This window comes from Mirounga angustirostris, unplaced genomic scaffold (genome assembly GCF_029215605.1).
Source record: "Mirounga angustirostris isolate CCGP_5_RB_7025 unplaced genomic scaffold, mMirAng1.0.hap1 SCAF_15, whole genome shotgun sequence".
Lineage (NCBI taxonomy): Eukaryota > Metazoa > Chordata > Mammalia > Carnivora > Phocidae > Mirounga > Mirounga angustirostris.
The window spans coordinates 25,449,670-25,477,651 of NW_026991723.1; the positions used below are offsets into that span (position 1 = coordinate 25,449,670).

At 43.1% G+C, this 27,982-nt stretch overlaps 1 protein-coding gene across 1 annotated transcript in view; it reads right to left on the reverse strand.

Moving 5' to 3' along the window:
• Window positions 1-527: 527 nt before the first annotated feature.
• Window positions 528-27,982, reverse strand: part of SLC28A3 (solute carrier family 28 member 3) — a 54,984-nt gene continuing 27,529 nt past the window's right edge. The window contains exons 3-18 of the mRNA XM_064579878.1: window positions 24,990-25,072; window positions 22,282-22,373; window positions 21,282-21,471; window positions 20,042-20,186; window positions 18,683-18,796; window positions 18,013-18,090; window positions 15,867-15,947; window positions 14,146-14,226; window positions 11,491-11,616; window positions 9,751-9,881; window positions 8,238-8,406; window positions 7,637-7,834; window positions 3,149-3,230; window positions 2,359-2,457; window positions 1,999-2,119; window positions 528-915 (exon numbers count right to left, since the gene is read on the reverse strand). Coding sequence (XP_064435948.1) covers window positions 789-915; window positions 1,999-2,119; window positions 2,359-2,457; window positions 3,149-3,230; window positions 7,637-7,834; window positions 8,238-8,406; window positions 9,751-9,881; window positions 11,491-11,616; window positions 14,146-14,226; window positions 15,867-15,947; window positions 18,013-18,090; window positions 18,683-18,796; window positions 20,042-20,186; window positions 21,282-21,471; window positions 22,282-22,373; window positions 24,990-25,072 — 1,917 coding nt within the window. The 3' untranslated portion in view covers window positions 528-788. The remainder of the gene's footprint in view (window positions 916-1,998; window positions 2,120-2,358; window positions 2,458-3,148; window positions 3,231-7,636; window positions 7,835-8,237; window positions 8,407-9,750; window positions 9,882-11,490; window positions 11,617-14,145; window positions 14,227-15,866; window positions 15,948-18,012; window positions 18,091-18,682; window positions 18,797-20,041; window positions 20,187-21,281; window positions 21,472-22,281; window positions 22,374-24,989; window positions 25,073-27,982) is intronic.

Sequence of the window (27,982 nt, forward strand, 5' to 3'; positions counted from 1 at the left end):
CTTCCTAGCAGAGGTTTTGCGAGCCAACGTTTTTTCCCCCGTCTCCCGACATACCTCACATAGTGGCTGCTTCTTTCGCATGAGTCCTGGAAATGAAGACAACATGAAATACAGCCAAAATTGACCCTCAATAAGCATAAGGTGTAAGGGAAAAATAAATTGTCAGTCACCAAGGTTTTTGGCTTATTTCTTATTGCAGCAAAATTTAGGGTAAGATGACTGGTATAACTCTCTAAACATACAGGATTTAAAACCTGGTTTTAGAATGGTCTAAATGTTCTCCTAAAGGGCTCTTGATTTATGTAGGACTTCTTCAGGGCAGGCAATGAGTGGTTGATAAATGATTGATCCTTCTCCATGTGAGATTCAAGTTCTGGCTACTTCAGGTCAGCCAGGGTGAATGCAGTGACCTCCCCTGAGATGTTTTAGAAGTGAGCCACTCTGGGGGTGGCTGAGCCATAACCCCATTGTTGTGAGCCATCATTTACACCTGCATTCTGGTAAAATCTCATAAAATTCTAGGGTCAGGAAACATCTTTGGGACTGGAGACAATAGCTCATCTTGAAATATCATAGTAGTTCTCAGTGGGGAAGGGTTTACAGAAGGGAGGGAAGAAGGAGAGGAGGATGATGCTGGACATCTGAAGGGTTCACTGCTGTTTTTCCTCTTTCCAGTTGAAGCTGACTCCATGATGGAAATATCCATCCATGAAGAATAGTGGTTATTATTATTTTTTTTTCCTTGCCAAAGCAGAGTTCCTGGAGTTCCATCAGAGAAGTAGCTGAACTCAAAATGCATTAGAGATCCAGCTGCAGTTCAGTGTTGGTGGCAACAATAACATGCAGCAACCCCTTAAAGAAGACAAGCTGTGGTTTCCTCCTGGGATGACCTCACCAGGGCCTTTGACAATAGTGCTGGTGGAAAGCAGAATAAAACAGTTAGTTGAGCCTTAGAAGACAGAAACAGTAGATGAGCAGGAGGAGACACATTAAAAATAGCATAGGGTGGGAAGCTGATTTCCTCCCTCACTTTCAGGTTAGGGTGGGTTAAGGACAGAGGCTCCAGAGAATTGGTTTTGACTCTCAAATCCTGTCTGGCCTCAAGGACTCCCCCTCTTTCTTCCAGAATAAACCAAGAATCAATCCTCATAAAACACATGCACATTAAGAAGGGCAAACGGTGTTGGGATATTGATTTTGCGGATAGAAGCTGTAGAGCGTGGGAGTGGCCAGTATGGGTCACTGGTGGCCCCTCATGCAGTGTAGCCCAACACCATCACTATTGCCATGTCGTCAGGACAGCCCGCACTGCTTGATGCCCTTGAAAGAGACACAGTACCACCTACCTAGTGCTTGGGTACTAGTTAAGGGCATGGACTCTCTGGGCAGAAAGACCTCCATTTTGTATCTGGATTGTGCTTACGTTCATTCTGCTTGGGACAGTGGTGTAGCCTTCTCAAGGCCCGATTTTATCGAACACTAAAAAGAGCAATAGTTCTTAACTTATACGGTGGTTCCAAGGTTTAAATGAGCTAATTCATGCAAAGGGTGTATCACAAAGCTGGTGGCATAAGAAATGTTTGCACAGCACTTGCTAGTATTATAGTTCCTAGTCTCAGCTGAGAAAAGTCAAGTTGAAAGGTGATTTAGAATTGTTGCACAAGTTCTTATTTTTCTCTTTTTAAAAGATTGATTTATATATTTGAGAGAGAGAGAGTGTGTGAGTGTGAGTGGGGGGAGGGCAGAGGGAGAGGGACAAGCAGACTCCCCGTTGAGCAAGCAGCCTGATGAGGGGCTCAATCTTATGACCTTGAGATCATGACCTGAGCTGAAATCAAGAGTCAGCTTGACTCAACTGACTGAGCCACCCAGGCGCCCCACAAGTTCTTATTTTTGAACACAGAGTTATAAAGTTATAAAAATAAGTGGATGGGGTCTTTAGGCCTAATTTGTTTATTAATAATGGATATGAAGAAGTCAGACTCAAGAATACAATACCTGTTCAATAGAGTTTGACAACAAGATACCACATCAGTTGTGTTTGCAGGTAGACTGGAGTTGAAGGCATTCTCTAAAATGTGATGGCAGTTGATGTCTATGGGGGTGCTGGAGAGTATCCCTGGAAGTGAAATAGAGTGCCATCCATGTTATTAATTAACAGCGTTACCGAGCCCTCCTGTTTTTAGCTTCTCCACCATGCTCTGCACATTTCACTTTACAATATGCTCAGCAGCAACTCTGCATCTCAGCTTCTGGCAGCAGCAGATGCTGCATCTTCAGGGTGGGGGCATGGCCCCCCTGAAAGCTGCCATTCTGTGGGCTCCAGGACACAGGACACAAAAGATGGGCATGTAGTACCTGCAATGCAGGCTGTCATGAAGCAGGCGACGGTCCCCGCGATCAGCGCTCTCATTGCCCCTGAGGCAATATCGTGCTTTCTGGAAGGAGCCATGGATGCTGGGAGACATGGAAACAGGAGATTAATGTTGAGGTCATTGATTGGGAATCCCAAACTCCCAGCCCCTGAGAATTGTTCTGGGGCTGGGCGTCTCAGGTGTGACATTTCTTTCTTTCTTTTTTTTTTTTTTTCCAAATTAACTGGGAAAGTCAAGATTCAAGAGCTTTGTGATGAGCTCCACATCCAGAGAAATTCTCTGGTGGGGAAGGAGGGGAAGAAATTTGTCCACACCAGAAGGCCCAGAAGCTTCCATTTTCTACAGAAGAAGCAAGTCCTATGTTTTATTCTAAGTTTCACCACAGTGTCTGGAGGGCATTGCAAAGCAAATGGATTTCAAGGTGAGATCCAAACATCCGCAACTCATCATCACCATCTACTTCTATGCCTGTGGCAGACATCACTAATTAATCACAGCATTTTCCCACTTGCCCTGGGCCTCAGAATCCTTCTCCACGTGGCCATTATAAATCCACTGGAATTGCATGCAAAGTGAAACCTATGTGTCATCTGAGGTTAGCTTGGGTTACATAGGAAAACTATATTGTAGAGCGGGGATAAAAAATAGACCCCAAAGGATTTACTACTGTCACAGGACCTTTTTCCCCCTGACAAATAATGTTACAGAGCAAGATGGAGATCGAAAGTATGTTTATGTCACATATATTGTTGAAGAATATTCTTTTCACTTACTGAGTCCACTGATCACTATTCCTAGGGAACCGAAATTAGCAAAGCCACAGAGAGCATAGGTGGCAATAGTCTCAGAACGAATCTGTAAATAAGCATAAACACACAGAAGTAAACATGGTGTGACTCAGCTTAGTTAATCTGACATCCTAACCAGGCTTCCTTTTCTGACAATGGAATCAATATTGACAAGTGAGTTTGCAACGCATGGTGTCAAACACCTGTTGCTTCCTAGACTTTTTTTTTTTTCCAGTTCCCCTTGAATTTTGAAAGAGGGAAAGGGGCTGTGTGGATTAGGAGACTCTCTACAAAGGATTTGGAATCGGTAGTCTTAGCCTCTACAAATGCTACTTTCTGCCCGATGATAACTCCTAATATTCATGGCCACTTGCTATAACGTGCCAGGCACAGTGCTAACCTACTGAGGATATCAAATTGGTCCCAGAAACTACTCACATTACATTTGTTTGACAAAGGACTTATTGCGAATGTGTAAAGAGCTGTTATAATTTAACAATAAGAAGACAAACACCCAATAAAAAATGGCTAAAGAGATTTCACAAAAGACATGTAAATGGCCAACAAGCACATGAGAAGGTGTTCAGCATCATTCGTCACCAGGAAAGTGCAAATCAAAACAATAACATACCACTACACATCCGTGAAAATGGCTAAAAAATGGACAATACCAACTGTTGACGAGGCTGTGGAGCAACCGGAATCCTTGTACGTTGTTGGTGGGAATGTAAAGTGACACAGCTTATTTATAAAGTACAAACATACTTGGCAGTTTCTTATCAAGTTAATAGATACAGGCTGTATCAGTCAGCAATAACACTCTGGAGTTTTCCCAGGAGAAATAAAAACATATGTACATGAGTGTTTATGGCAGCTACACTCATAATAGCTACAAGCTGGAAACAACCCAAATGTCCTTTGACAGACAAATGGATAAACAAATTATGGATATCTGTAAAATAGAATACTACTCTGCAGTAAGAAGGAAAATAACTAATGCATGCAACAACATGAATGCCAAGTGAGTCCATTTGCATGAAATTTTACAAGCAAAAGTAATTTATAGTGAACGAAAGATCAGGCCATCTGGGAATGAGGGAGTGGGTAAGGGTACTGTTGACTGCAGCTGGCCATGAGAGAAATTTTCTAGGTGTGATAGACATGTTCTATATATTCACTGTGGATGAACTTACACAGGTGATATATTTGTCACAACTTGTATATACACCAAAAAAGGGCCTTTTTTGTGCATAAATTATACTTCAGTGAAAAGGCATTATATTAGTAAAAAGGAAACTCATAGGACATCACAGAGGGTTCCTTTCATTCTGGTTGTGGTGTGTGTTTGCCTTTCTTTGGTCCTCAGATCTAACCATCCCATAGGACTATTAGGTGTCCGCTTAGCAGTGGGAGAATGAGTAATAGTCCTTTCATGGGCAGTAGGAAGATGGGAGGTGAATTTGTAGAAGGATGAGCATGGCCCTCTGGCTCTACTCTGACAGCCAAGAGGTGTTGCTCAGACCAGATAATTCTTTCTCAGGTTGAGGGACCGATCACAGGATACTCAGAAGATTCAGTAGACTTTGTGGTTCACCAGAAACTCACCCAATCTGGCAAAGGCACCCACACAATTGAGGCAATAATTTTCTTTTCCAAAACCCTGAAAAATCTATGATTTGGTTTAAAGAACAAACCAGGAAAATACTACATTCAAAAGTAGTGGTGCCTTTTTATCCCCCAACTAACTGGATTTTTTAAAAGCTCACATCCAAGACTCGAGTGGCCATGGTAAATTTTCTTGTTGATTATAAGGCCCCTCTTCTCTTTCATGGTTTTCTCAGAACGCCTTTGTTGATATTTTCAATCAGCGTGCATATAGCAGGCAGGAAAAAAAATTTCATGTATTTGGGCAGTCTGCTGTTTCTGGAAAAGCTCATCCTCATTCCCTGCTCTCTCTAGTGCTTTTCATTTAGTTCAATTGGCTTCAAAAACAGGCAGGCTTATTAAGAGACCGTGGGGAGGGAGATGGCACAAAGCACTTGAGATATGTCTTTCCTGTTTCTGGGGATCTGCAGGAAGGGATTACACAGATGTGGCCATGTAGGGTTTTATAATAAGAGGAAAAGGAGGCTGAAATGATACTGCCTTGCCTTTTCCCATACATGTGCAAGATTACATGATGGAAAGAGCTCCACTGCTTTGGGAGATGAACAGTATATCATACAGCTCTCCTAGCACCTGAGCAAACGTGCTGTATGTATAAAGACAGTCTTCGTAGCACTGCTTCCAACGGCAGAAAATTGGTAACAGTGTCCATCAACAAGAGACTGGTTAAAATACATAAAGGTGTGTTCATACCAGAGAATACTATTTCACAGACACCGATGGGGAAAGGCATACGAGATGTGTTATTACATGCGAAGAGTAAGGTTAAGAGCTTAATAATGGTAGAGGAAAAAGAGCTGAGTGGCAGAGAAATAGGGAGGATGACTTACTTTTCCCTCTTGCCTTTTTGTACCTTTTGAATTCTGGACCATGGTATGTATACATTAAATGTAAATAAACAAACATGCAAAGTATTACTTTTATGCTAAGAAAGAAAAGATCACGGAGTAGCGAAGAGCTCATTCTGCGGACAACATGCTACATACATATTCTGACCTGGATAACACTGGGTTTCGCCTCATAGACCCAGATCTTATGCTTCGGTCATGTGGTGCCTTTTCCGGGAGATGCTGTGACACCCCCACCACTTGTTGGTTCGTAAACAAAAATTGCAGGGACTTATCCCCATTTTGTCGACTGGAAATAAGAAATTGGGAAAAACAAAATGCTTTTGCCATTATGACTCAACAGTAGCAGAAGCTCTTGGGCTCCTGTTTCCAAATACCCTCTGTGGGTCTGCCTCTGGTTGGGCTCACCCCCAACCCAAGTCAGCCCTCCTGTTCTGTCTATTCTCGTAATAACTGTTCACAAACCTGTTCAGCACTGCCAGGATCGTGAGCTTGCTTTGTTCATTAACAAAACTACTTTCTCCTGGCAACTGGCAGTTGGGGATGGAAAACAATTCACTTAATTTAGCCCATTGTTTACTTTTGGCAGGGGAGCAAACTGGTTTGTGGTGGCATCCAAACAGTGAAGACATTCGGCCAAGCTCCACCGCATGGCCAGTTGAAGAATAAGCATTTGAGAAACAGGAGCCCTACAGAGCCTCTGTTATCAGATGTGTGGGTCAAACGCCCCTGACCATAAAATACAGAACAGTACTCTCCTGGAGTCTTTGTAGAATATGTGGGAGTAGATTTGCATGTTTGGTCTTCAGGAGACTGGGAGAGATGGTGGTGGTGTTCAGTGGTAGGCAATCTTAATTAGAACCTTGGGCAGCATGCTTTTCCTCCCCTTTCCTTTTAAAGCCAAATACATGCCTAGAACATTTATTATAAATCGCTTGTTTCAGTGAATAATGGTGATGGTCCGAAATGTTCACCATTTCCCCGAGAGTTTCCATGTGCGTGATAATTCTGTTTTTCAGGAAAGGAAAAGCTGGAGACTTGGCTGTAAAATATGACCTAAGTCTTGGCTTCACCTGAGTTCCTTATCCCATTCAAGGCCAAGCAGACATGAGCATCTCCTTGGAGCCTATTGACCTGAAGTGCTGAGATAGTTGTAGGATGCTTATCTCAAAAGTTTGGACCATAACCCAAGCTCTTCTCTCACCTCACCCACTTGGAGAGGAGCAACTGTGTCTCCCTATTTCTTTAGGATGTCCAGGCACTACCTTGCCTTTGGCAAGTTTCTCAGAGTTCATGAATTTCTAAAGCTGGAATGAAGAGACCTTCAAGATTATTAGACAATGAGCCCCTGAGGCCACCTCATCACTTGTTCAAGGCTGTGCATTCAGGGCATAGTTGCATTGCACGTAGAAGCCATGTAGCAACTATTTGTTGATTGACTGACTCCAGTCCCAGCTCACAGGACTCTAGTTTTGGATCCACAGCTCTCAAAAGTAAATGATCACAGGAGTAAGGATTAGCTGTGTTGACACACACAGACACACGCATGCAGATTAATTCAACATAATGGAAATTATGAGGTGCTGTGTTCACTATGGTTCCATGAGATCAGGGATATTTGTTCTGTTTTGTTCTTTGATGTATCCCCAAGTGCCTGACCTGCACCTGCACCTGAAGCACCAGTGACTGTTTGACGAATGTGTATACGTGATAAAGAAGTGTATTCTGGGGGCGCCTGGGTGGCTCAGTCGGTTAAGCCACTGCCTTCGGCTCAGGTCATGATCCTGGAGTCCCGGGATCGAGTCCCGCATCAGACTCCCTGCTCGGCGGGGAGTCTGCTTCTCCCTCTGACCCTCCCCCTTCTCATGCTCTCTCTATCTCATTCTCTCTCTCAAATAAATAAATAAAATCTTTTTTTTAAAAAAAAGAAGTGTATTCCGAAATCAGTGTATTTACTCACCGACATATATTGCTGCACACCATCCACAAATTTGGGTCCAGCCTCCTTTCTTAAACTGATCAATTTTGAGAGGTGTTCATAAGCCACAAATTCGTTGAAAAATGTCTTATAGCCTATGAGTTTGGCAACCATAAAGCTGTCTTGCCAGTCTACTCCCATCATGAAGGAAAAGGGCATGAAGATGTAGGAGCATATTACCTACAAAACCCAAAAACAGATACTTTATTAGAGTGGTGATTTACTTCCAGTTCTTCTGCCTAACCCTTGTGACAAGATTTTTCCCAACCCCTCTGTGTCTCCTTTAAAGCATAGAAATCCCCTCATATTGCCTTGCCCATCTCTATCCATTAGGAGTCAAGATTGGCTTTGGATCATTTGAAGTAACCTGGATACCTGGCGTGAGGTCAGTCATTCTCTCCTGGAGGGTGGTAGGAGATTGGGGGGTGGTGAGGGGCAGTGGTGGGAAGATGGGAGATACATGATAAGTGTGTGCATCATGTAAGTATACTACAGGTATTAGGGAAGGCAATTCACAAACCTGTTTTATTTTTCAACAAAGATAGGCAGAAACAAAATGAGGAGAGACATGATGGAATTATACCTCAAAACTCAGTTGTGGGTAGTCAAACATGTTTCCAAGCCAGGACAGGGCTGCATTCACAAAAGACAACAGGGACAGGAAGGCAATCAGATTCACAGCTATGTTTGCCACCAGGGAGATGGATGAGGATGCTCCCTGTGTTGCGGCTTCTAGGAGGTTCCTTGAATCACTTTATCAAAAAAAAAACAATTCCAGAATTATCAAGGTGTTGTCAGTGGATGGACATCACAGGTGTAGAAATGGCATAATCAGAGCTCATTGGTTAGAGACACAAACTCTCAGGCTCATTCCTTGGTCAAAATACCTAAATTCCATGAAACCATGATGGCCTTTGTAACTGCTGAGTGTAGGGGCACCTGGGTGGCTCAGTCGTTGAGCGTCTGCCTTCGGCTCAGGTCATGATCCCAGGGTCCTGGGATCGAGCCCCGCATCGGGCTCCTTGCTCAGCAGAGGCCTGCTTCTCCCTCTCTCACTCTCCCTGCTTGTGTTCCCTCTCTTGCTGTGTCTCTCTCTGTCAAATAAATAAATAAAATCTTATAACTGCTGAGTGTAGGTGGTGGGCATATGGGTGTCTAACTGTTATGCTACTCTGTTAATTGGGGGAGGATCAATAATGAAAAATTTGGGAAATGATAAAAATATTATAGGTTTTAAAAATTACATTAAGGTAGCTAGCAGAAAATATTTATAAAATATTCATGGTATAAGAACTAATAATTCAAAGAAGGCCTGAATATCACTTCATTTAAGAAATGGAATGTCACTGTCACCTTTGAGTACCCCCTCTTCCTTAATCTCATCCTCTTCAGTCTCAGAGGTACCTGGCTCCCTAGAAGTTGCTTATCATTTCCTTTCTTTTCATTTTTCCTCTATGAGTGTATGCCTAAATAATATGCTGTATAGGTTTACACATTTGCTTAACTTTGTAAGTGGAATCACACATATTCCATACATGCATTCTTTGACAACTTGCTTTTCACTGACTGTACCTACATACAAACAAGGGATGAATCTCAGCAACATGCTCGTTGATGGATTCTGTTATTGAATTAGATTCTTTTGACTACCCTAAACCCCTTCATTTTTTTCACCCTTTTTTTCTTTCTTTTGTACAGGGCAAAAGAAAATGAATTGACGAGGGGCTAAAGATACCTATATCACACCTTCATTGTCCTATTATATAAGAGACTTCCAGAAATGGTTGTCCCATGGCTCTCCAATAGTCATAAATCAGGGCTCAATAAACACTATACTGTATTTTAAATGAAATATCTACAATGAACCGTTAAGGAATTGTATTGACATTCAAGTATTTAGGAAGCTTTGCAAATATCGAAAAGAGATTTTTTTTTGGAAGTCTCGTGAAGTCTAATAGTCACTGGGAAATTAAGTTCACCTTAATACCGTGATTCACTGTACTCTCCAGTGATCAACTTTCCGCTGTGCTTTGTATTTGGATCCTCCCCCCGCCCAGGCAACTCCCCAGCTTGTATGAATTAGGCGTCCCACTTACCCACTTTCCATTTGCATGGCATTTTTGAGGGTTATTTTAGGTGTTTCTGTCTCAGGCCAAAAGAGTTTAGCCACGGCCAGTGAGGCAGGTGCAGACATGACTGAGGCAGTTAACAGGTGGGAGGGTGAAACCTGTGATTTCGGGAGAAAGAAGGTCAGCTGAGGTTTGGCTTTTCTGTTGTGTTCAGGATGAATGGCCCAAAAGCCTTACAAGGGAAGAGAAGGGCAGAATTGAACCCTATGCCAGAGAAGTGTTTCTTTGGAGGCTTGGAAGCGCTCAGTGAGCCAAGCCGGCATCACCTTGAGAGTCAGAGGGAAAAGGGAGGAATTGGTGTTAATTGACCACATCCTCTGGGGAGAAGCCCCAAACCAAAATCTAATCATTTCAGAAGAGAATTAATCCTTTGTAAGAACTCCCAGATTCCTCTACCTCTCTGTGGACCTTTTGAATGTTTAAATAGTCCCTAAAGCCCGTATTTCATCACGTCATCAGTTTAGACAGGGGAAGCATCTGAGGGTGCAGGAACGGATACACCCCTCTGTCCTCCTTTCGCTCTCCTGAAATCCGTGGTGTCTTTATATAATATTCATTTATCCAGCGTCCCTTTAATCTGTAAGTGATTTCTGTTTCCCTCACTGTGGGCCTACTTAAACTCTTTTCCCTTTTCTCCCCACATCCTTATTTTGTTTCAGGATTCTCTTGCCTGTATTTCCAGAATGCCAGTATCTGCATCTCCCTCCCCACTCCCATTCCAGCTAGCACATTTCTGCAGGCAGAATTCCTACGGTGGTGGTGGAGTGGACCATCTGCAGGGCCAGACAAGCTACTATTCCTGAGATCTCTGTCACCCTTTTACTCTTCCCTCTTCCTATTGGTTGGCTCTCCAAGGCCCAGATGCCGCGGAGGGATGAAACTCACAGCTGTGCGTTCTTCCATTTCTCCACCGGGGGGTGCCTCATATGTGTGGCTTATAAACTCCATGCTTGGGGCACAAGCATCAGTTACAATGGTCTGCAGCCCTGGGCCACAGACGACCCGCTCTCCAACTGGGTTGTACATTAGAATGTACAGGAGGAGTTTTTTAAAAAATCGTGATGCTTGGGTCTCACCCCAAGAGATTCTGGTTTAATTATTCTGTGGTATGGGCCTGGGCATTAGGGTTTTTAAAAGTTCCTGGATGATTCTAATGTGCAGGAAGATTTGAGAACTGCTGCTCTAAGCCACAGGTCAAAAAACTTTTTCTGTGAAGGGCCAGAGAGTAAACATTTTTGGCTTTTTCAGGCCACAACTACCCAACTCTGTAGCATGAAAGCTGCCATAGAGAAATGAGTAGAAGTAGCTGGTTTCCAGTAAAACTGTAGTTACCAAAAAGGGGGAGCAGTTTAGTTTGACCCATGAGCCATACTTTGCTGACCCCGGGTCTTGTCTGCCTTTACTAGGGACTGTAATAGTGGGTTTTGTTTGTTTGTTTGTTTTACATATTTAAATGTTTGGCCGAAGTAACCTCATAATATGATTTCATTCTGGCATAGTTGGATATCATTCGCATTTAGGTGGCAGGGATTTAAAAGTGAAGCCACAAAGCTCCTCAGGGTCACTCCACTCAAATGCCAAAGGAAGCGTGAAGGACACTCTTTTGGCCTCCTTATCCAGCAGCAGTGGTAAAGAAATGACAGAGATAACAGCAACAAAGAAAGAAGAGGTTGAATTTTCCATAAATTTATCTTCAAACATTCTTACCCCAAAAGAAATGTATGCACCTAACACGCTTCCAGCAATGGTCGAGAACCCAGCGGTCATGATTGCGTGGAGTTCAGACTTGGTGATGTGTGGTAAGTATGGTTGGACTAGCAGGGGAGACTCTGTCTGGAAACAAAGCGAGACCGGATTAAATGTTTCCTTTTAGATCTTAGGAGGGTGTGCCAATCTACTCAAGATTCCTTTTTTTTAAGTGGAACCCAATGAGGGGCTCAAACTCATAATCCTGAGATCAAGACCTGAGCTGAGAGGCACCTGGGTGGCTCAGTCGTTAAGCGTCTGCCTTCGGCTCAGGTCATGATCCCTGGGATCGAGCCCCACATCAGGCTCCCTGCTCAGCGAGAAGCCTGCTTCTCCCTCTCCCACTCCTCCTGCTTGTGTTCCCTCTCTCGCTGTGTCTCTGTCAAATAAATAAACAAATCTTAAAAAAAAAAAAAAAAAGATCTGAGCTGAGACCAAGAGTTGGATGCCCAACTGACTGAGCCACCCAGGTGCCCCAAGATTCCATTTTCTAAAGCAGTTTTTCTTTCTTTCTTTTTAAAGATATATTTATTTATTCCAGAGAGAGAGACATACACATAAGCAAGAGAGGCAGAGGGAGAGGGAGAGAGAATCTCAGGCCGACTCCACAACAAGCATAGAGCCTGATGTGGGGCTCAATCCCACCACCCTGAGATCACAAGCTGAGTTAAAACCAAGAGTTGGACTTAAAGCAGTATTTCTAAGTGTGAACCACAGACAGCTCCATCAGCATCACCTGGGAACTTGGTAGACGTGCAAATTCTCAGACTTACTGATTCAGAAACTCTGGGAATGGGACCCACAATCGTGTTTGCACAAGCCTTCCACGTGGTTCTGATGCATATTCATTTGAGAACACACACCATCGATGTCTGGGTCATGGAACCCTACGTCAGTGTGTATACAGAGTCATGTGTAAAGTCTGCAAAATTTGCAAGGCCAGTTCATATAAGGTCCCCACCAGCCTAGGATTGGAGTCTGATGGCCAGGTATTCTTTTCTAAGGTTGGAACACTATTGCCCAAGTAACTGCCCTGGCCTTGTGAACTGGTAATTTCCCATCTTCCAGCTTCTTCTTGACAGACCATATACCTCTTTGCTTACACCACAAGGACATAGAGATGCAAGTATAAAAAAATACTAGCAATAACAAGGACAGGTGCCCACAGGCACTTTCCTAATTGGGAATCAGACACCCCACTCTTCCCCTTGGGTGGAAAGGAATTAGAGTGTCATTGTGAGGGCTTGAATCCCATTAAGGAGGACAGGCGGCTTGCAACGTGGGGCTCTCCATAAATAATAGCTGTACTTTTAGCATATTAAGTATCAAATTGAGCACCACAGAAGCATGTGTGCAATTTTACAATTTTCCCCTCATTATTTGTAATTGTTCTATAAGATTGAATGTGTTGAGCTTCACTTCATGGACTAAATAGAAACTCAGTACATAAGCCCTCTTACCCCGCAGGTAGGAGTAATCACGTCGAGATGGTGTTCTAATTAGTCCTGAGAGATTTTATGACTATAATTATAATAATTTCAACGCCTAGGGAAGGAAGTGTGGGCCCCGCCCTAAAGGCTATACTCCAGGCTTGCAAGCTGGGCTTACCAACAAGGCTCAGCCTGCCCGTAGCCATCGTAAGCCTGGATCTGGAGCCATGTGTTTCTCTGGGTGACTTGAATTTTGTTTCAAATCCAATTTCCTTGGGTGGTGGTGCTGGCAAGCATTCACACGTTGTTTCCTGGGTGTGTGATTCCATTCTGCCTGAAGCTACGTGTTCTGAGTGATGAGGATGATTACCATTTCTTCCTCATCCACCCCTTAGGAACACTGTTTTTTGTTTTTTGTTTTTTTTTAAAGATTTTATTTATTTATTTGAGAGAGAGAGAATGAGAGAGAGCAAGCACATGAGAGGGGGGAGGGTCAGAGGGAGAAGCAGACTCCCCGCCGAGCAGGGAGCCCAATGCGGGACTCGATCCAGGGACTCCAGGATCATGACCTGAGCCGAAGGCAGTCGCTTAACCAACTGAGCCACCCAGGCGCCCCTCATCAGCATTTTTCTTCAGGCCCCGCTGAGACGGACCGTTGGCCAGTTCAGACAAGTTGAGAATAAGCTTAAGTATTTATACAGCTGCAGGGGCATTGGTGGAAAGTCTTTCTTGGCCTCTTTAATTACCACAAGCCTTACACCAGGAAGGTGAGGCTGCCTGTCACGTCTTTGCAGCTTCAAGATAAGTGGTGAACTCCATTTGAGTGGGTGACCTGCTAGCCTCTGGAGGGCGGGTCAGAGCCCTCAACGATTCAGTCAACTCAGAAAAGACTGGTTGAGAATCGATACAGGAGAAGCCCAGTGCTTCGATAGAAGGATTCCGTCTTTCCTCCTCTCCGTAGACTTTCAAGAACCCAGATTTGACACTGGTGTGCTCGGAAGGGGTCTCTCTCAGACACTCGTCTTCTCTCTCTCTGGAATCTGGACATTGTCAATGCTGGGGGTTCCTTATTTTGACACCCTACCCCAAAACTAAAAAGCAATAATACCATTATATTTCTTATTCTACTTTCTAGGAAGCGTATCCATTTCAACAGGTGTTTTGTTTTTTCGAGATTACAACTTACCTGTCCAACAAATATATTGCCGGCAGCAACTACGGATTCAATAGGAGATGATCCCATAGTAACGAGCATTACCCATCCAACCTAAAAGGGGAAAAGGGACAAAGTCAGTGAAGAGCTGTTTGTATACACAACACTTCAAAGTAGGGGTGAAAATCTTTGGAGGAAAATGCCTTCCACCCTTGTGGGCAGGCCAGTGATGGTGCTAAATATGAGTGTATGTTACCTAGTCTACAGAGCGGACCCATCCAGTCCTCCTGTGTGAATGGTAACGCTGAATCATTGTATATACTTTGAATTCATACATTCAATATACAAACAATTGTCTATTGAAACATTGTATAAGAGTAATAAATTATAATAATTGCTAACAGTCATGACAAGCTTTACTGCATTCCAAGTATTGTTTTATGCTCTTGATCCAGGTAACGTATCTAATTATCATAATAACCCTTTGAGGGAGATCCTGTAACCATAGCCATTTTATAGAAAAGGCATCCAAGGCACAGAACAGTTTAGTTATTTTGTCTAAGATCGCCCAGCTAATAAGCAGTGGGATGTAGCTGAGGTTTGGCCTTTTTACTAAACTCTCAAATGAACATGGTTTATGGTCCCCCTAATGCACTGGCCCTTCCAACTAGAGACTGTGGTGCCCACTTCAGGATGGGGACCTCCTGTTGTATTCTCTCCTTCCTTTCTGCTTAGACGTGAGCACAGGATGCTGAATGTTTAAGTCAACAATCAGAAAAATATGGGCCCTGGCACACTCTTGATGAAATTCTGAATTTTGCTGGGGTTCTGGTTTCTTTCTCTCCCTCCCTCCCTCCCTCCGTCTCTTGTATGTATTTACAAGGATCAAAGGAGGGCTATGGCTATGCCCAAACTCTGTCTGCACTGCTCGGCTTGTGTGCATTTGAACTAACTCACACATTTCCTCATGTTCCGATTTAACACGAGTGTAGTAGAATTGACAGTTGCTGGGGTGGCAGGAATGAGATGAACCTTTTGGACCTTTTATCCCCTAAGTTTGTGTGTGCTTATCAAACTCCCTCAGAAACGCAAAGCAGCTTCCCCTTCTTGCTTTGATCCTCTAGCAACTCCTAGACCAAGAGTCTCCATTTTTGCAATGTCCCGAGGAGAAGCAGGGACTCTGTAAGGCACAGGGAAGACAGCCAGGATGAAGGAAGGATGCTGTGCTCCCCACAGGTGTCTGCTTTGCTGGAGTCAATTCTTTGGTTAAAGAAGTAATTACTAAGGTTTTATGAAGATAGCCAGTAACCACTGACTGCGAATCAAAGCCCCATTAGAAGTCCCTGAGGTAAAATTGCCTCTAGGGCTCCATGTAGGTTTTTTTGGTTGGGGTCTGATAACTTGGAGTGGAAGATGAGGTGGTGGTGAATCTTGCTACAAACAGAAAGGCACTTTGGGAAAACCTGGATAAAACGCATTTAAGACTTTGTCCCTGAAATAATTGCTGTACACCTGTCACCCAATCCCTTCAAGTCCCAGTACCTTTCTTTTTTTTTTTTTAAATATTTTATTTATTTATTAGAGAGAGAGAAAGCACAAGCAGGAGGGAGGGGCAGAAGGAAAGGGAGAAGGAGAAGCAGACTCCCAGCTGAGCAGGGAGCCTGATTGGGGCTCGATCCCAGGACTCCGAGACCATGACCTGAGCCGAAGGCAGATGCTTAACTGAGCCATCCAGGCACCCCAAGTCCCAGTACCTTTCTAATGATCCACTGCATCAATCCAAGGTAGTAGAGCATGGACATTACGGTGCTGAAGAAAATCACGATTGGCAGGACCTAGGGGCGAGGTGGGGCATGAAAGCAATCATGGGCTGATGTTGGCCTCAGTAGGATTAGTAGAGTTCAGATCAGGTCTTTTTTCTGTCTCCTTATCCCTGCTGAAACCATCATCAAAATCATCAGCAATGTCATTTTGAACTAAATGACACTTTAATCAGGCAGTGCCCCCCACCCCCTTTACCCTCTCTTCTTTGAACTTGCTGTGGATAAGCTTGAGTATATTTCATAGGAAATTGACATTTTTTGTTTCTCTGCAATGATGAGCTTTTCTTACTGCAGCTTCTCAGAGAAGGAATGCAGTGTCAAGGGAATTCGTAATAACTAGATCAACAAACTGAAGGCCACTGACAGATATTCTTGAAGTTCTGATATTAAACAGCCTCATTAGCAGAGGATCCTGGTCAAAACTGAGTGTGAGTAGCCTCTCAGATCCTTATTTATAGGGGCTACACAGAGCAGATATAGCGCGGTAGGTGCTTACCCACACTGCCTCTCATAAAGTAAGCACACGTTCGTTTAGCTTTTAAAATATAATTATTTTACTTTTAGATTGTTTTTAATCACTAAAAAAAAAAAAATAAATAAACTTGGGAAACTAGTTTGCTTCTGTGATACCAGAGTTGTCTTTTTCTGGATCCTGTTTCCCTGATGCTATTTGGGTGCCTTTGAGGCAGCCTGTGTTTCCACAGTGAACAGTTTCTACCCTGCAGGGAACACACTTTGCTGTGGGCTGGGTCCCTCCACACCCCTATCCATCTGTACCCTTCCCCTCTGTTCCCCAGCTAAATGACCAGGGACAGGCTGCCACCAGAGGCGTAGAATGACCGAGGACAATTTGTACAGGATCTAATTTAGAAAAACCTATTAATAATATATATTAAAAGACATTTGGTGCCATTATTCAGAGCTCAGTCACTTATGTGCTTTTATTGGCTTTAATGGGCAAGCAGAGCCTTCCTGAAAGCTTCGGGGAATTAAAGGAGCTTATCTCTTGAATGTTCCCACAGGGATTCTGCTTTGGCAGAAAGGATGGAGGCCCCTGCTCTGGGGAAGAGGGAGGAGGGTGGGTAGGAAATGTCTAAAGACACTGGTGCAGTCTGGGCAGCAAGTTATGCTTTCCTTGTGACTTTCTTTTTCCCAGTTCTGGGTTCAATTCATGATATGAGCATATTTCTATCTCAGTTTGTAAACACTTGGCCTTTTGGAGCTGGCTTAGTCATCTCGGCACCAAAGCATCAAATCAGCAGTTTTAAAAAAAAAGAGCAATTAAAAAAAAGATTCAGCATAAACGTTGACCTAACTGAAGCGGGGTGGTTTGGAGGTAAAATCAGAGTCCCTAAGTGAGAAAACAAGTTAGAAGCGTACGAACAATAACACCACAAAAAGAGAATGCTGAAGGAAAAGCCGAATTCATCTTTCTGCCTCATCAACAAATATTTGTAGGGTCTTTACAGGGGAAAGCGAGCTTCCTGGGGCTTGTGGGAGTGCAGGGAGGCCAGCTTGCCTTTCCCCTGGAGCATAATGTCCCTCCTTTGGTTGGGAGAAGGCCCAGCCTCCAGGCCTGCTGTGCTGAAGGAAAGACAGGAAAAGTGTAGCATGGAGATGGCTCTGGAAGAAGAGAGGCTCATGTGGGTGAACAGCTGTCTCCTTCTGGGAGATGGAGGGGGTTCCTGAGCACAGAGCTGTCACTGATCCCGGGCCTGATATGCCTCCTCATTGCCAACTGCCAAATGTTCCTTTCCCTGATGCCTCAGATACTATTGTCCCATATGATTTTTCAGAAGTATCTCAGGCAATGCTAGGAGCCCCCCTCAAAAGTATTTGTATATTTCTGACTTCCTCTAGATGTTTCCCTCCATGCTATGGCAACAAAGTAAAATGTTTGCATTCTACTGACTTCAGAGAAAATCCGATAAATGCAAAAAGGCAGTGATGTGCTATCCACCTAGGACATGCCCGGCAGGTGTATATCTGGTTTCTGGTCAGTTTCTATCAGAATATCTACAAAGATGCAGAAGGTACTGAAAAGGAAGTAACTACTTCGAAAGGGGATTTGGTTTACCTTAAATGCAAAGAAGTGGTCTGCGTATGTCTCACCGAAGACAAATTCAGCACCAGCGTTAGTGTATTCCAAGAAGGTCTGAGTTAAAGGAAGGAAAAACAGATGATCATTACAACCACGGAGTTGGTGGTTAGAGTCCACAGGACCTCCTAGGCTCTGCAGAGGGGGAGCCCAGCAAACTTGCTGGTTAGATATGGCAGGTAAATTTTCGTAGCCTTCCCTGCTCCAGTGGATGGCGTGGAAGAATATTTTTGAACTATACCCGCATACAGATTTCTTGTCATTTGTAACGTTCAGTCTGACTCCAGGATGCTCGAGAAGGAGCCAGGTCTGTCAGTTTGTTCTGGCAAAGCCCTAGATGGCACACAGGTGGTGCTAGTTAGCACTCGATACAAAGAAAGCCTGTTTCTCTGTTTGTGGAACCATCTTAGAAGTGTGACCCCTCTGGGGCAGGAAGAAAGGGACAGTTGGGATAAGGGAGTGATGCAGTGGATGATACGGGGGAGGGACAACTGTAATATTAATAAACTAGACAGATTAATGTGTTTACACAAACAAAAATGTGAGTCAACTCATGCAGATGAAGAAACCTATTTCTGACATGTCTTGAGGATTACATCCAAATGTCAGAAGCACTTATAAGCAAGATGTTCATTTGAACCCAACTTACCTGAACTTGTTGGCCCAACCAATTGAAAGCCATAAATCCAGGGTCAGTCCTTAGGATTAAGAGACCGAGAAGAAACTGTAACCCAATTCCCCAAAAGACAGGCCTCCAGTAAACCTATGCGGAAAGATGAAGAGATAGAGCTTACTAGAAAATGAATGCTAAGCTCAGCATACACGCCCAGAGGGTCACTATTTCCTTGGAAGCTTCTCACACGTGGCCTATGATCCACCTTCTTTGGGAGGCCAAAGCAGTTGTGAGCAGAGAATCCCTTGATAGAATCATGACCCCAGATCTCAGGGTTGCATTCCTTCTTTCAAATCCCGAGTTTGAAGCCTTCAGTCCCTGGAGAGTAGGTAACCATTATATCATGATAAAATAACTTAGACACAAAGAGTAGTCTTAGAGGGGCCATTAAAGGAAGAAGGATCTGGTCCTCTTCATTGTGCTGTAAATGTTAGAGACATGTAATTATTTCCCCTCTCTGGAAAATGGAAAGGCAGAACATGGCTTCTCTCTGTGTGCCCAAGGTTTGTTAATCTGACAATTTGTAAGTGAATTAAGTGAAATTCCACCCTGTTGAGGGGCTCTCATTTCACTGTAAAAGGAGCCAATTAACTCTAATGCAGAGCCAGGGAGTGCAGCAGGAATGGACAATCATCTGCTTTCATTTTGGTGCAGATATGAGTGGGCTGCAAAGAACTGTGGGATCGGAGGCATAGAAACCAGTGAAGATGCTGACCCGAGATGGGAAAGCACTTTGGATCCTATTAGGTGACTTGTTTTTCTTGGGTCAACCTTTCAGAAAGCCAGTAAAACCTTCTGGAGTTTGTCATTCTGAGTCGTGAGTGAAAGCTTCGATGTCTCCGAATTCTTGCCCATTTAATGGGTTACAGGCAGACAGAATGAGAATGAGAATTGAATTCAGTGGGAACAAAACTGTTTAAGGACAGATTTTTGCAGTAAAATAACCTAACTTGCAAATAGAAATTTGATGAACTGCAGAATCCAGTGGTAGAATATTAGATTATTTACTGGCCTGGGGAAACCAGGATCAAAACAGATAAATTTTCTTTGTGTGTTTGATGGACGGAGGTGGGGTACATGAGTAGAAATTGGACTTGGCAGGAGAGAACACCTCACTGGTGGTGTAACTGGCAAATTACTGAGAATGAAAAATGAGAGAGTACTAGTACTAAGAAAGCTCGGGAAGAAAGGCACCCTAGCCACTTAGTATAGCATAACAAGGTAAGACAAATACTGAGTAACAGTGGAATTCTCTCACACTCATTATTTTGAGCAATTTAGACATGAGGGGGAAAAAAGAGGGGAAAAGCTGAAAAGGATTGATTTCACACTTACTTTGGTTGGATACTTGGAAAATAGAAATATCAGGATAATGTACATTATAAGCCCACCAAAGGAAACCAGCTGCTGTTGGCCCAATTTGGCAGTGTCAAAGATCAGCCACAAAATAACTCCCAGGATCAGTGAGCTCCAGATCACCCTAAGAGAATCAGAAAGGAGGCATCAGCATCATTTGTTGCGCTAACCTGAAAATCTGGAGCAAGCTTAAACTAACAAACAAAAAATTTATTAAGAGTAGCATACCCTGGCAAGTTATGCTTCTAGAGATTGCACAGACCCTCTTTAGTTGTGGCTATAAAGGCAAATAGCCAAAAAAAAAAAAAAAAAAAATTAAGCACTGCTTGAAGCACGTTCTATAATTCTTGGGCTCTTCGCTGGTTCAAGGACATACCAAAGGGTTCAGAGATGAGAAAGGATGCTTTAGAGAGGGAAGACTGGTGATTTCTTTGAGAGATCTGCTGGGAGTCCTGACTTCTGTTTTAGGAGATGGGAGAGATTTTATCTTTCTTCCCTTTAGGGGAGAACTTGAAATGTGTTCTCTGAAGATGGGGGACTTCAGTTGAGCTTCAGAGAGCTAAGTTGGACTTCAGGATGTGTTCTGACTCCTTGGCGGATCCAGTGGGCATGACAAGTTTGACTCACAGCTTGGAGGGCAGAGCCAGAAGGCATGCTGTGTTGGGATTGCACAATCCTGTGTTATTAGGTCAAGGATTTGTGAACTTTCCTGGTACATCCCCTGTGAGCCATTCTGGGGAGAACCTGTCCTGTGTCCAATCCACTAGGGCCACCTGGAGGAAGAAGAGGTCCCACAGAAAGAGGCTGAAGGAAAAGCCCTGAGTGGTCACTCATAGGATATGGGGTCCTATAGGAAAGAGTCAGCTTTAATAATTCACAGGGTCTTCCTCTCAGAGAGGCCAGCTTCAGGCCCAGAGCAGAAAGCTGCCTCCCCAAGTCAGAACTGTCCCATCATTTGGACAACATTTTATCATTTAGTGACACTTGAAATTAAAGCAGTTTGTAGGGACATTTGAACATATCTTGAATGAGTCATTGCCCATCTAGGCCTTGATTTCCTGTTTATAAAATGAAGGCATTATAACAAGCATTATAACTCGGTTATTTCTTGTTTCAATAGCCCATAAATGAGGGAGCAATTTCAGAACACGTTTTTGGAACAGTGTTGGAAAAGACTAACATCCCTCTCAAAAGCAACAAGAGGACTGGGTGCATTTACCACTTCATCCAGAACCAATGGCTGTTTAGGAGCGTTTTGCCAGGAGACAGGCACTCATCAATTCGATTCTCATATTTGGCCATAAAGTAATCCCAGACCACAAAGAAGATGGCGGCCACAGTGATCACGAAAAGGGGAAGGGCTCTCTGAAAGTTTAGCACACAAGCTGCAATCACCATCGCCAGGTAACCTGTTGAGAAAGTGAGCACAGACATGGAACATCACCCACACGAAGCTGCCGACCAGCCTCCAGCACTGACATGGCTCAGCCAAGGGGAGGTTCAGTCAAGAAGCCACTGAATGCAGAGTTGTGTGGCGTTCGCTGCATGGCCTGAAAAGCCTAGAATACTAGCTGGCCCAGTACAGAGGAAGCTTTCAACCCTGCTGTTCCCTGTTTCAGCTATCTGAGCACCAACCAAGCCATTGACCTTGGAGGTGCGGTGATCCTCAATTAATGTCAGTGGACTTGGGTGCGAGGGTTCACATTTTATAGACAGGAGTGTTTTGCACAATGGGCTGTGGAACCGTTTGATTTGGAGGGAGTCAATAGAGGGGACCTGCTCATCAGCAAAGATAGGCAAAAGGAATAGCCTACATGACCCCAGGCTCCTGCTCACATTGTATTTGCATGAAGTGTGAATTGCTTAGATTGCCCCCTGCAATTAGGTTCCCACCCGGTGAGTATCACCATGTTTTCTAGTTACCTGGATTTGCATTAACCAACCCTTAAATCCATTACAACAACAAAGGCTGTAAGAGTAGCGGACCTAAATAATTAGCTCTTGGCTGCATAAACTGAACAGGGAAACAATCTGCATAGGCAACCCCAGTCGAGACCCACCACTTGGGGCTTCTTGATTATCCTCTCTGCTTCTCTGGATTCACCAAAGTCCGGGGGAACAGAAAGATTAGAAAAATTTATTTTCTTTCTACAGAAAACTAATATTTGGGGGATTCTCAAAAAAGGACGCTGGCATCCATCCTTCCTTTCATTATTTACCTAGTAGTAAGATGTCCCAGATGATGTACCAAAGGGTGGTTTTGTGTTTCTTATAAAAATCACAAACCGTATCATACTTCCTTTCCAGATACCTGTAACAACACAAAAGCAAAAAGGTAGGCAGAAGTAAACATCAAAAACATGAAATAAACTGACACACTGAGCTAGGTGAGGCTTTGTAAATCAAGCAAGCAAACGAACAAATTGGCGAAGTGTATGTCCTACAAAATAGAAATGGGATACTCATCTCATTTAAGACTACAAACAGCCATGGCTTGGATCAACTTTTGCTTCGTGGATGTGCCAAGCCCTGAGGGCTTACAGAAATGCAGAAAACATGCTTCTGGAAAAAAAGCAGGAGAGCTGGTAACTAAACAAAAGCCGAAAATAAATCATAAGACGAGAGTGTTTCTCACTGGACTCTGAGGGCCTCTGATAGCTTTTAAGCCACAGTTATGAAATGTTGATTTTAGAAACTCTCATCCCTTCTGGTCTCACAAAGTTTGAGTAAGCGGGTTGTTCCCTGTGCTGGCTTACCGTATGTTTTAGTGGGAGACTGACAGACTTCACTGGGTGCTTGAAATGTAAAGAAGGGTTTTGTGGAGTTCAGAGCTACCAGCCAGCAGGTTGTAATATAGCTTTCCAGAAAGTTCTGGCATTGTTGGCATGCCTTTGTTTCTGTCCAGAGCTTTGTTAGGGGGTGGTGGGTAGTGAGTGAGCAATATGTGCATCCGATCACTTGTGCTGGGGAGGACGGTGTCCATCAGTGAGTGAGTTTGGAGGGGCCTCAGGGCCATACACACAGTGACTGTCCTCTACTTTTCCTGGGGTGCTCCTGGTTCCCTCCATTCCTGCCGTGAAATCTGGCTTCCCTGCACTCACCTCTTTCCTCAGTGCCCCTTCTAATGGACACCTCTTCTCCCACTGGAGGAAGGAATTTATTCACACATTTAATCATTGCCACTTCTAGTTCCTAGAGGAGATTCCTCATCTCCAGGATCTCAAAGGACTCAACCCTGAGCTGGGACCTCCCCTCCACTTCTCCACCTTGCAGCAGCTATGCCTGTGTGTCCAAGTCTTGGCGCCCCTTGCACGTTTCAGGTTAGAGCCCAAGCCCCTCACTCCTACAACACCTTGCATCTCCTCGGACAGAGGCATTCCTCTGTGCTTTACTCCTACTGTCTTCTTTGATCATATTTTGTGATGAAGTCTTGACTGGCTAACTTCCTGGAGAACAGATGTGAGCCCAGTTGCACCAGGACCCTTGGAGATGAGGCTGCTTGATGGGCATTTGTTGAATTACCAGATAAAATGAAGTGGTAGTGTGTGTTACTTATCTGGAACAGTATTCTACCATTGTGGGTTGGGACCCATCAGTGGATTATGAAGAGCACAGCATGGGACACCCTTCTTTAATAAGAAAGAATAGGATGTATGAGAGCATATCACACATAGTAATGATGAGTCTTACTTCATGAAAACTTTGATGTTATGTATGTTAGTGAATTAGAAATACTGATCCAGAAGATATGGAGGAAATAAAAGTTCAGTAAAGACTAAGTTTTCATGGTTGAATTTAGGAAAGGTTGATGATCCATCATCTTCAATTTCTGATAGTGTTTCAAAGTGGCAGAGGTGGAGGGCAACATTGAATTGAGCACATTCATGTACTTTAGGTTGGATTCATCAGATTCTTTAATTGCACAGAACGTATGTGGTCCAAGACAGCAATCTCACACTGCATAAAGTAAAGTAGCTTGAAATAGAGGCTTCAGCCACTTGGTTATCTTGACTAGACCACTTCTGTCCTCCTGGTGATTGCTTCTATCCCATTAACATTAGGGGGAACCTGAGTACCTTTGCCCACCCAAGAGAATTTCTCAGCCTCTGGGGTCAGAGATCCATAAAGTAAAATGAAAGATGGAACTCAGGTTTCTGAGGTAGTAAATATTTTGTAAATATTACAGGTTTCTGAGGTAGTAAATATTTTGGATGGTGACAAGAGCTTTTAATCCTAATTCTCACCAACTCCAGAGATACCTTCTGATGCATAAAAACAAAGTTCCTCAGAGACATAGAAATTTAAATAAAATTTAAATGGGCATTCAGAAACTTGACAAATACTTGAGTGTTATGACAAACCAGACAATCTTGGACTAGGAATCAGAAGCTGAAATTGTTAAGTTAGCTTTGTTCCTTGCTAGTTGACTAACCTTGGGTAGGTCACTTCTCTGAGCTTGATTTTCCTGGTCCAAAAAATAAAGAAAACAGTTTGCCTCTCTTACCTCATGGGGCAATAAGGAGTTGGAATACCTTCAGGATACTACAACGTAAGAGCAAGTTTGTTGGAACTTAATGTGGATTGGGTTTTGAGAAATCAATTGCTTATTGATTGACATTGAGAAGATGAATTAACTACTTTTGCATGGACTGGAGCAATTAGTTGGTAATTTATGCCTTTAATTAGAAGACTGTCCTGGATATTGGGTTCCCAAGATATCAGCAGTTTGAATTTACCACAGTGATTATCATAGAGCATTAATTTTTCTGAAAATGGTGTTGGGTGGGTAGTAGGGAAGGGGGATTGGTGGTAGTGGTGGTAATAGATAATAAATAATAATAAATGTTTAAAATTAGATGAGGATAAAACAAAGTGGCAAAACCAAATAGGGGGTCAGTATGGTTACTTCTCTGGTTTAAACCCGTACCCTTTTTGATGTGTCTCTGGATCATCCTCCTCATCTTCTTTGTTTCTTAAAGAATCCTGCTCAATGGTGACTTGCTCTTCATCCTGGAAATCAAACGTTGCAGCAGAGATGGAATAATGAGAATCCAGGGCATAATGGACCCTCATCTCTTTTGCTCAGAATTTTGGCAAAGGACTGACAAAAGCTCTTTTAAAATTATTATGCAAGAAGATAGCTCCTATTATCTACTTCTGCAGACATTTTCCCCTTTATCACAAAAAATCCAGATCACACTTCTCTCTCCTTTTTCTTCCAAAGGAGCTTTTGGGGTTTCCTCTTTTTCTTTAGGGAATAGGCTTATATCTCTACTTTTTGCTCCTGTCTCTACTGCAGTCATTCAACCCCTGCTCTGTTTTCAGGCATGAGCTAAATGAACTTAATATCAGAGGCTGCATAAATCTCCTTTTTTTAGCATTTTAATATTTTATTAACATATAATGTATTATTTGTTTCAGGGGTACAGGTCTGTGATTCGTCAGTCTTACACAATTCACAGCACTCACCATAGCACATACCCTCCCCAGTGTCCATCACCTAGCTACCCCATCCCTCCCACCCCCCTCCACTCCAGCAACCCTCAGTTTGTTTCCTGAGATTGAGAATCTCTTATGGTTTGTCTTCCTCTCTGGTTTCATCTTGTTTCCTTTTTCTCTCCCTTCCCCTATGATCCTGTCTTGTTTCTCCAATTCCTCCTATCAGTGAGATCATATGATAATTGTCTTTCTCTGATTGATGTATTTAGCTTATCATAATACCCTCTAATTCCATCCACATTATTGCAAATGGCAAGATTTCGGGTTTTTTTGATGGCTGCATAATATTCCATTGTGTGTGTGTGTGTTGTGTGTGTGTATCACATCTTCTTTATTCATTCGTCTGTTGATGGACATCTGGGCTCTTTCCATAGTTAGGCTATTGTGGACATTTCTGCTATAAACATCGGGGTGCATGTACCCCTTCAGATCATTACATTTGTATCTTTGGGGTAAATACCCAGTAGTGCAATTGCTGGTCATAGGGTAGCTCCATTTTCAACTTTTTGAGGAACCTCCATACTGTTTTCCAGAGTGGCTGCACCAGCTTGCATTCCCACCAACAGTGTAGGAGGGTTCCCCTTTCTCCACATCCCACCAACATCTGTCGTTTCCTGACTTGTTAATTTTAGCCATTCTGACTGGTGTGAGGGGGTATTTCATTGAGGTTTTGATTTGGGTTTCCCTGATGCCAAGTGATGTTGAGCACTTTTTCATGTGTCTGTTGGCCATTTAGATATCTTCTTTGCAGAAATGTCTGTTCATGTCTTCTGCCCGTTTCTTGATTGGATCATTTGTTCTTTGGGTGTTGAGTTTAAGACGTTCTTTACAGATTTTGGATACTGGCCCTTTATCTGATATGTCATTTGCAAATATCTTCTCCCATTCTTTCGGTTGTCTTTTGGTTTTGTTGACTGTTTCCTTTGCTGTGCAAAAGCTTTTTATCTTGATGAAGTCCCAATAGTTCATTTTTGCTCTTGCTTCCCTTGCCTTTGATGATGTGTCTAGGAAGAAGTTGCTGCAACTGAGGTCGAAGAGGTTGCTGCCTGTGTTCTCCTCAAGAATTTTGATGGACTCCTGTCTCACATTGAGGTCTTTCAACCATTTGGAGTCTATTTTTGTGTGTGGTGTAAGGAAATGGTCCAGTTTCATTCTTCTGCATGTGGCTGTCCAATTTTCCCAACACCATTTGTTGAAGAAACTGTCTTTTTTCCATTGGACATTCTTTCCTGCTTTGTCAAAGATTCGTTGACCATAGAGTTGAGGGTCCATTTCTGGGCTCTCTATTCTGTTCCATTGATCTATGTGTCTGTTTTTGTGCCAGTACCATACTGTCTTGATGATGACAGCTTTGTAATAGAGCTGGAAGTCCAGAATTGTGATGCCGCCAGCTTTGCTTTTCTTTTTCAACATTCCTCTGGCTATTCGGAGTCTTTTCTGGTTCCATACAAATTTTAGGTTTATTTGTTCCATTTCTTTGAAAAAAGTGGATAGTATTTTGATAGAGGTTGCATTAAATGTGTAGATTGCTCTAGGTAGCATAGACATTTTCACAATATTTGTTCTTCCAATCATTGAGCATGGAACGTTTTTCCATTTCTTTGTGACTTCCTCAATTTCTTTCATGAGTATTTTATAGTTTTCTGAGTACAGATCCTTTGCCTCTTTGGTTAGATTTATTCCTAGATATCTTACGGTTTGAGTGCAATTGTAAATGGGATCGACTCCTTAATTTCTCTTTCTTCTGTCTTGTTGGTGTATAGAAGTGCCACTGATTTCTGTGGGTTGGTTTTATATCCTGCCACATTACTGAATTCCTGTATGAGTTCTAGCAGTTTTGGGGTGGAGTCTTTTGGGTTTTCCACATAAAGTATCATATCATCTGCAAAGAGTGAGAGTTTGACTTCTTCCTTGCCAATTCCAGTGCCTTTTATTTCTTTTTGTTGTCTGATTGCTGTGGCTAGGACTTCTAATACTATGTTGAATAGCAGTGGTGATAGTGGACATCCCTGCCGCGTTCCTGACCTTAGGGGGAAAGCTCTCAGTTTTTCCCCATTGAGAATGGATACTCGCTGTGGGTTTTCATGGATGACTTTTATGATATTGAGGTGTGTACCCTCTATCCCTGTACTCTGAAGAGTTTTGATCAAGAAAGGATGTTGTACTTTGTCAAATGCTTTTTCTGCATCTATTGAGAGGATCATATGATTCTTGTTCTTTCTTTTATTAATATATTGTATCACATTGATTGATTTGCAGTTGTTGAACCAACCTTGCAGCCCAGGAATAAATCCCACTTGGTCGTGGTGAATAATCCTTTTAATGTACTGTTGGATCCTATTGGCTAGTATTTTGGTGAGAATTTTTGCATCCATGTTCATCAGGGATATTGGTCCGTAATTCTCCTTTTTGATGGGGTCT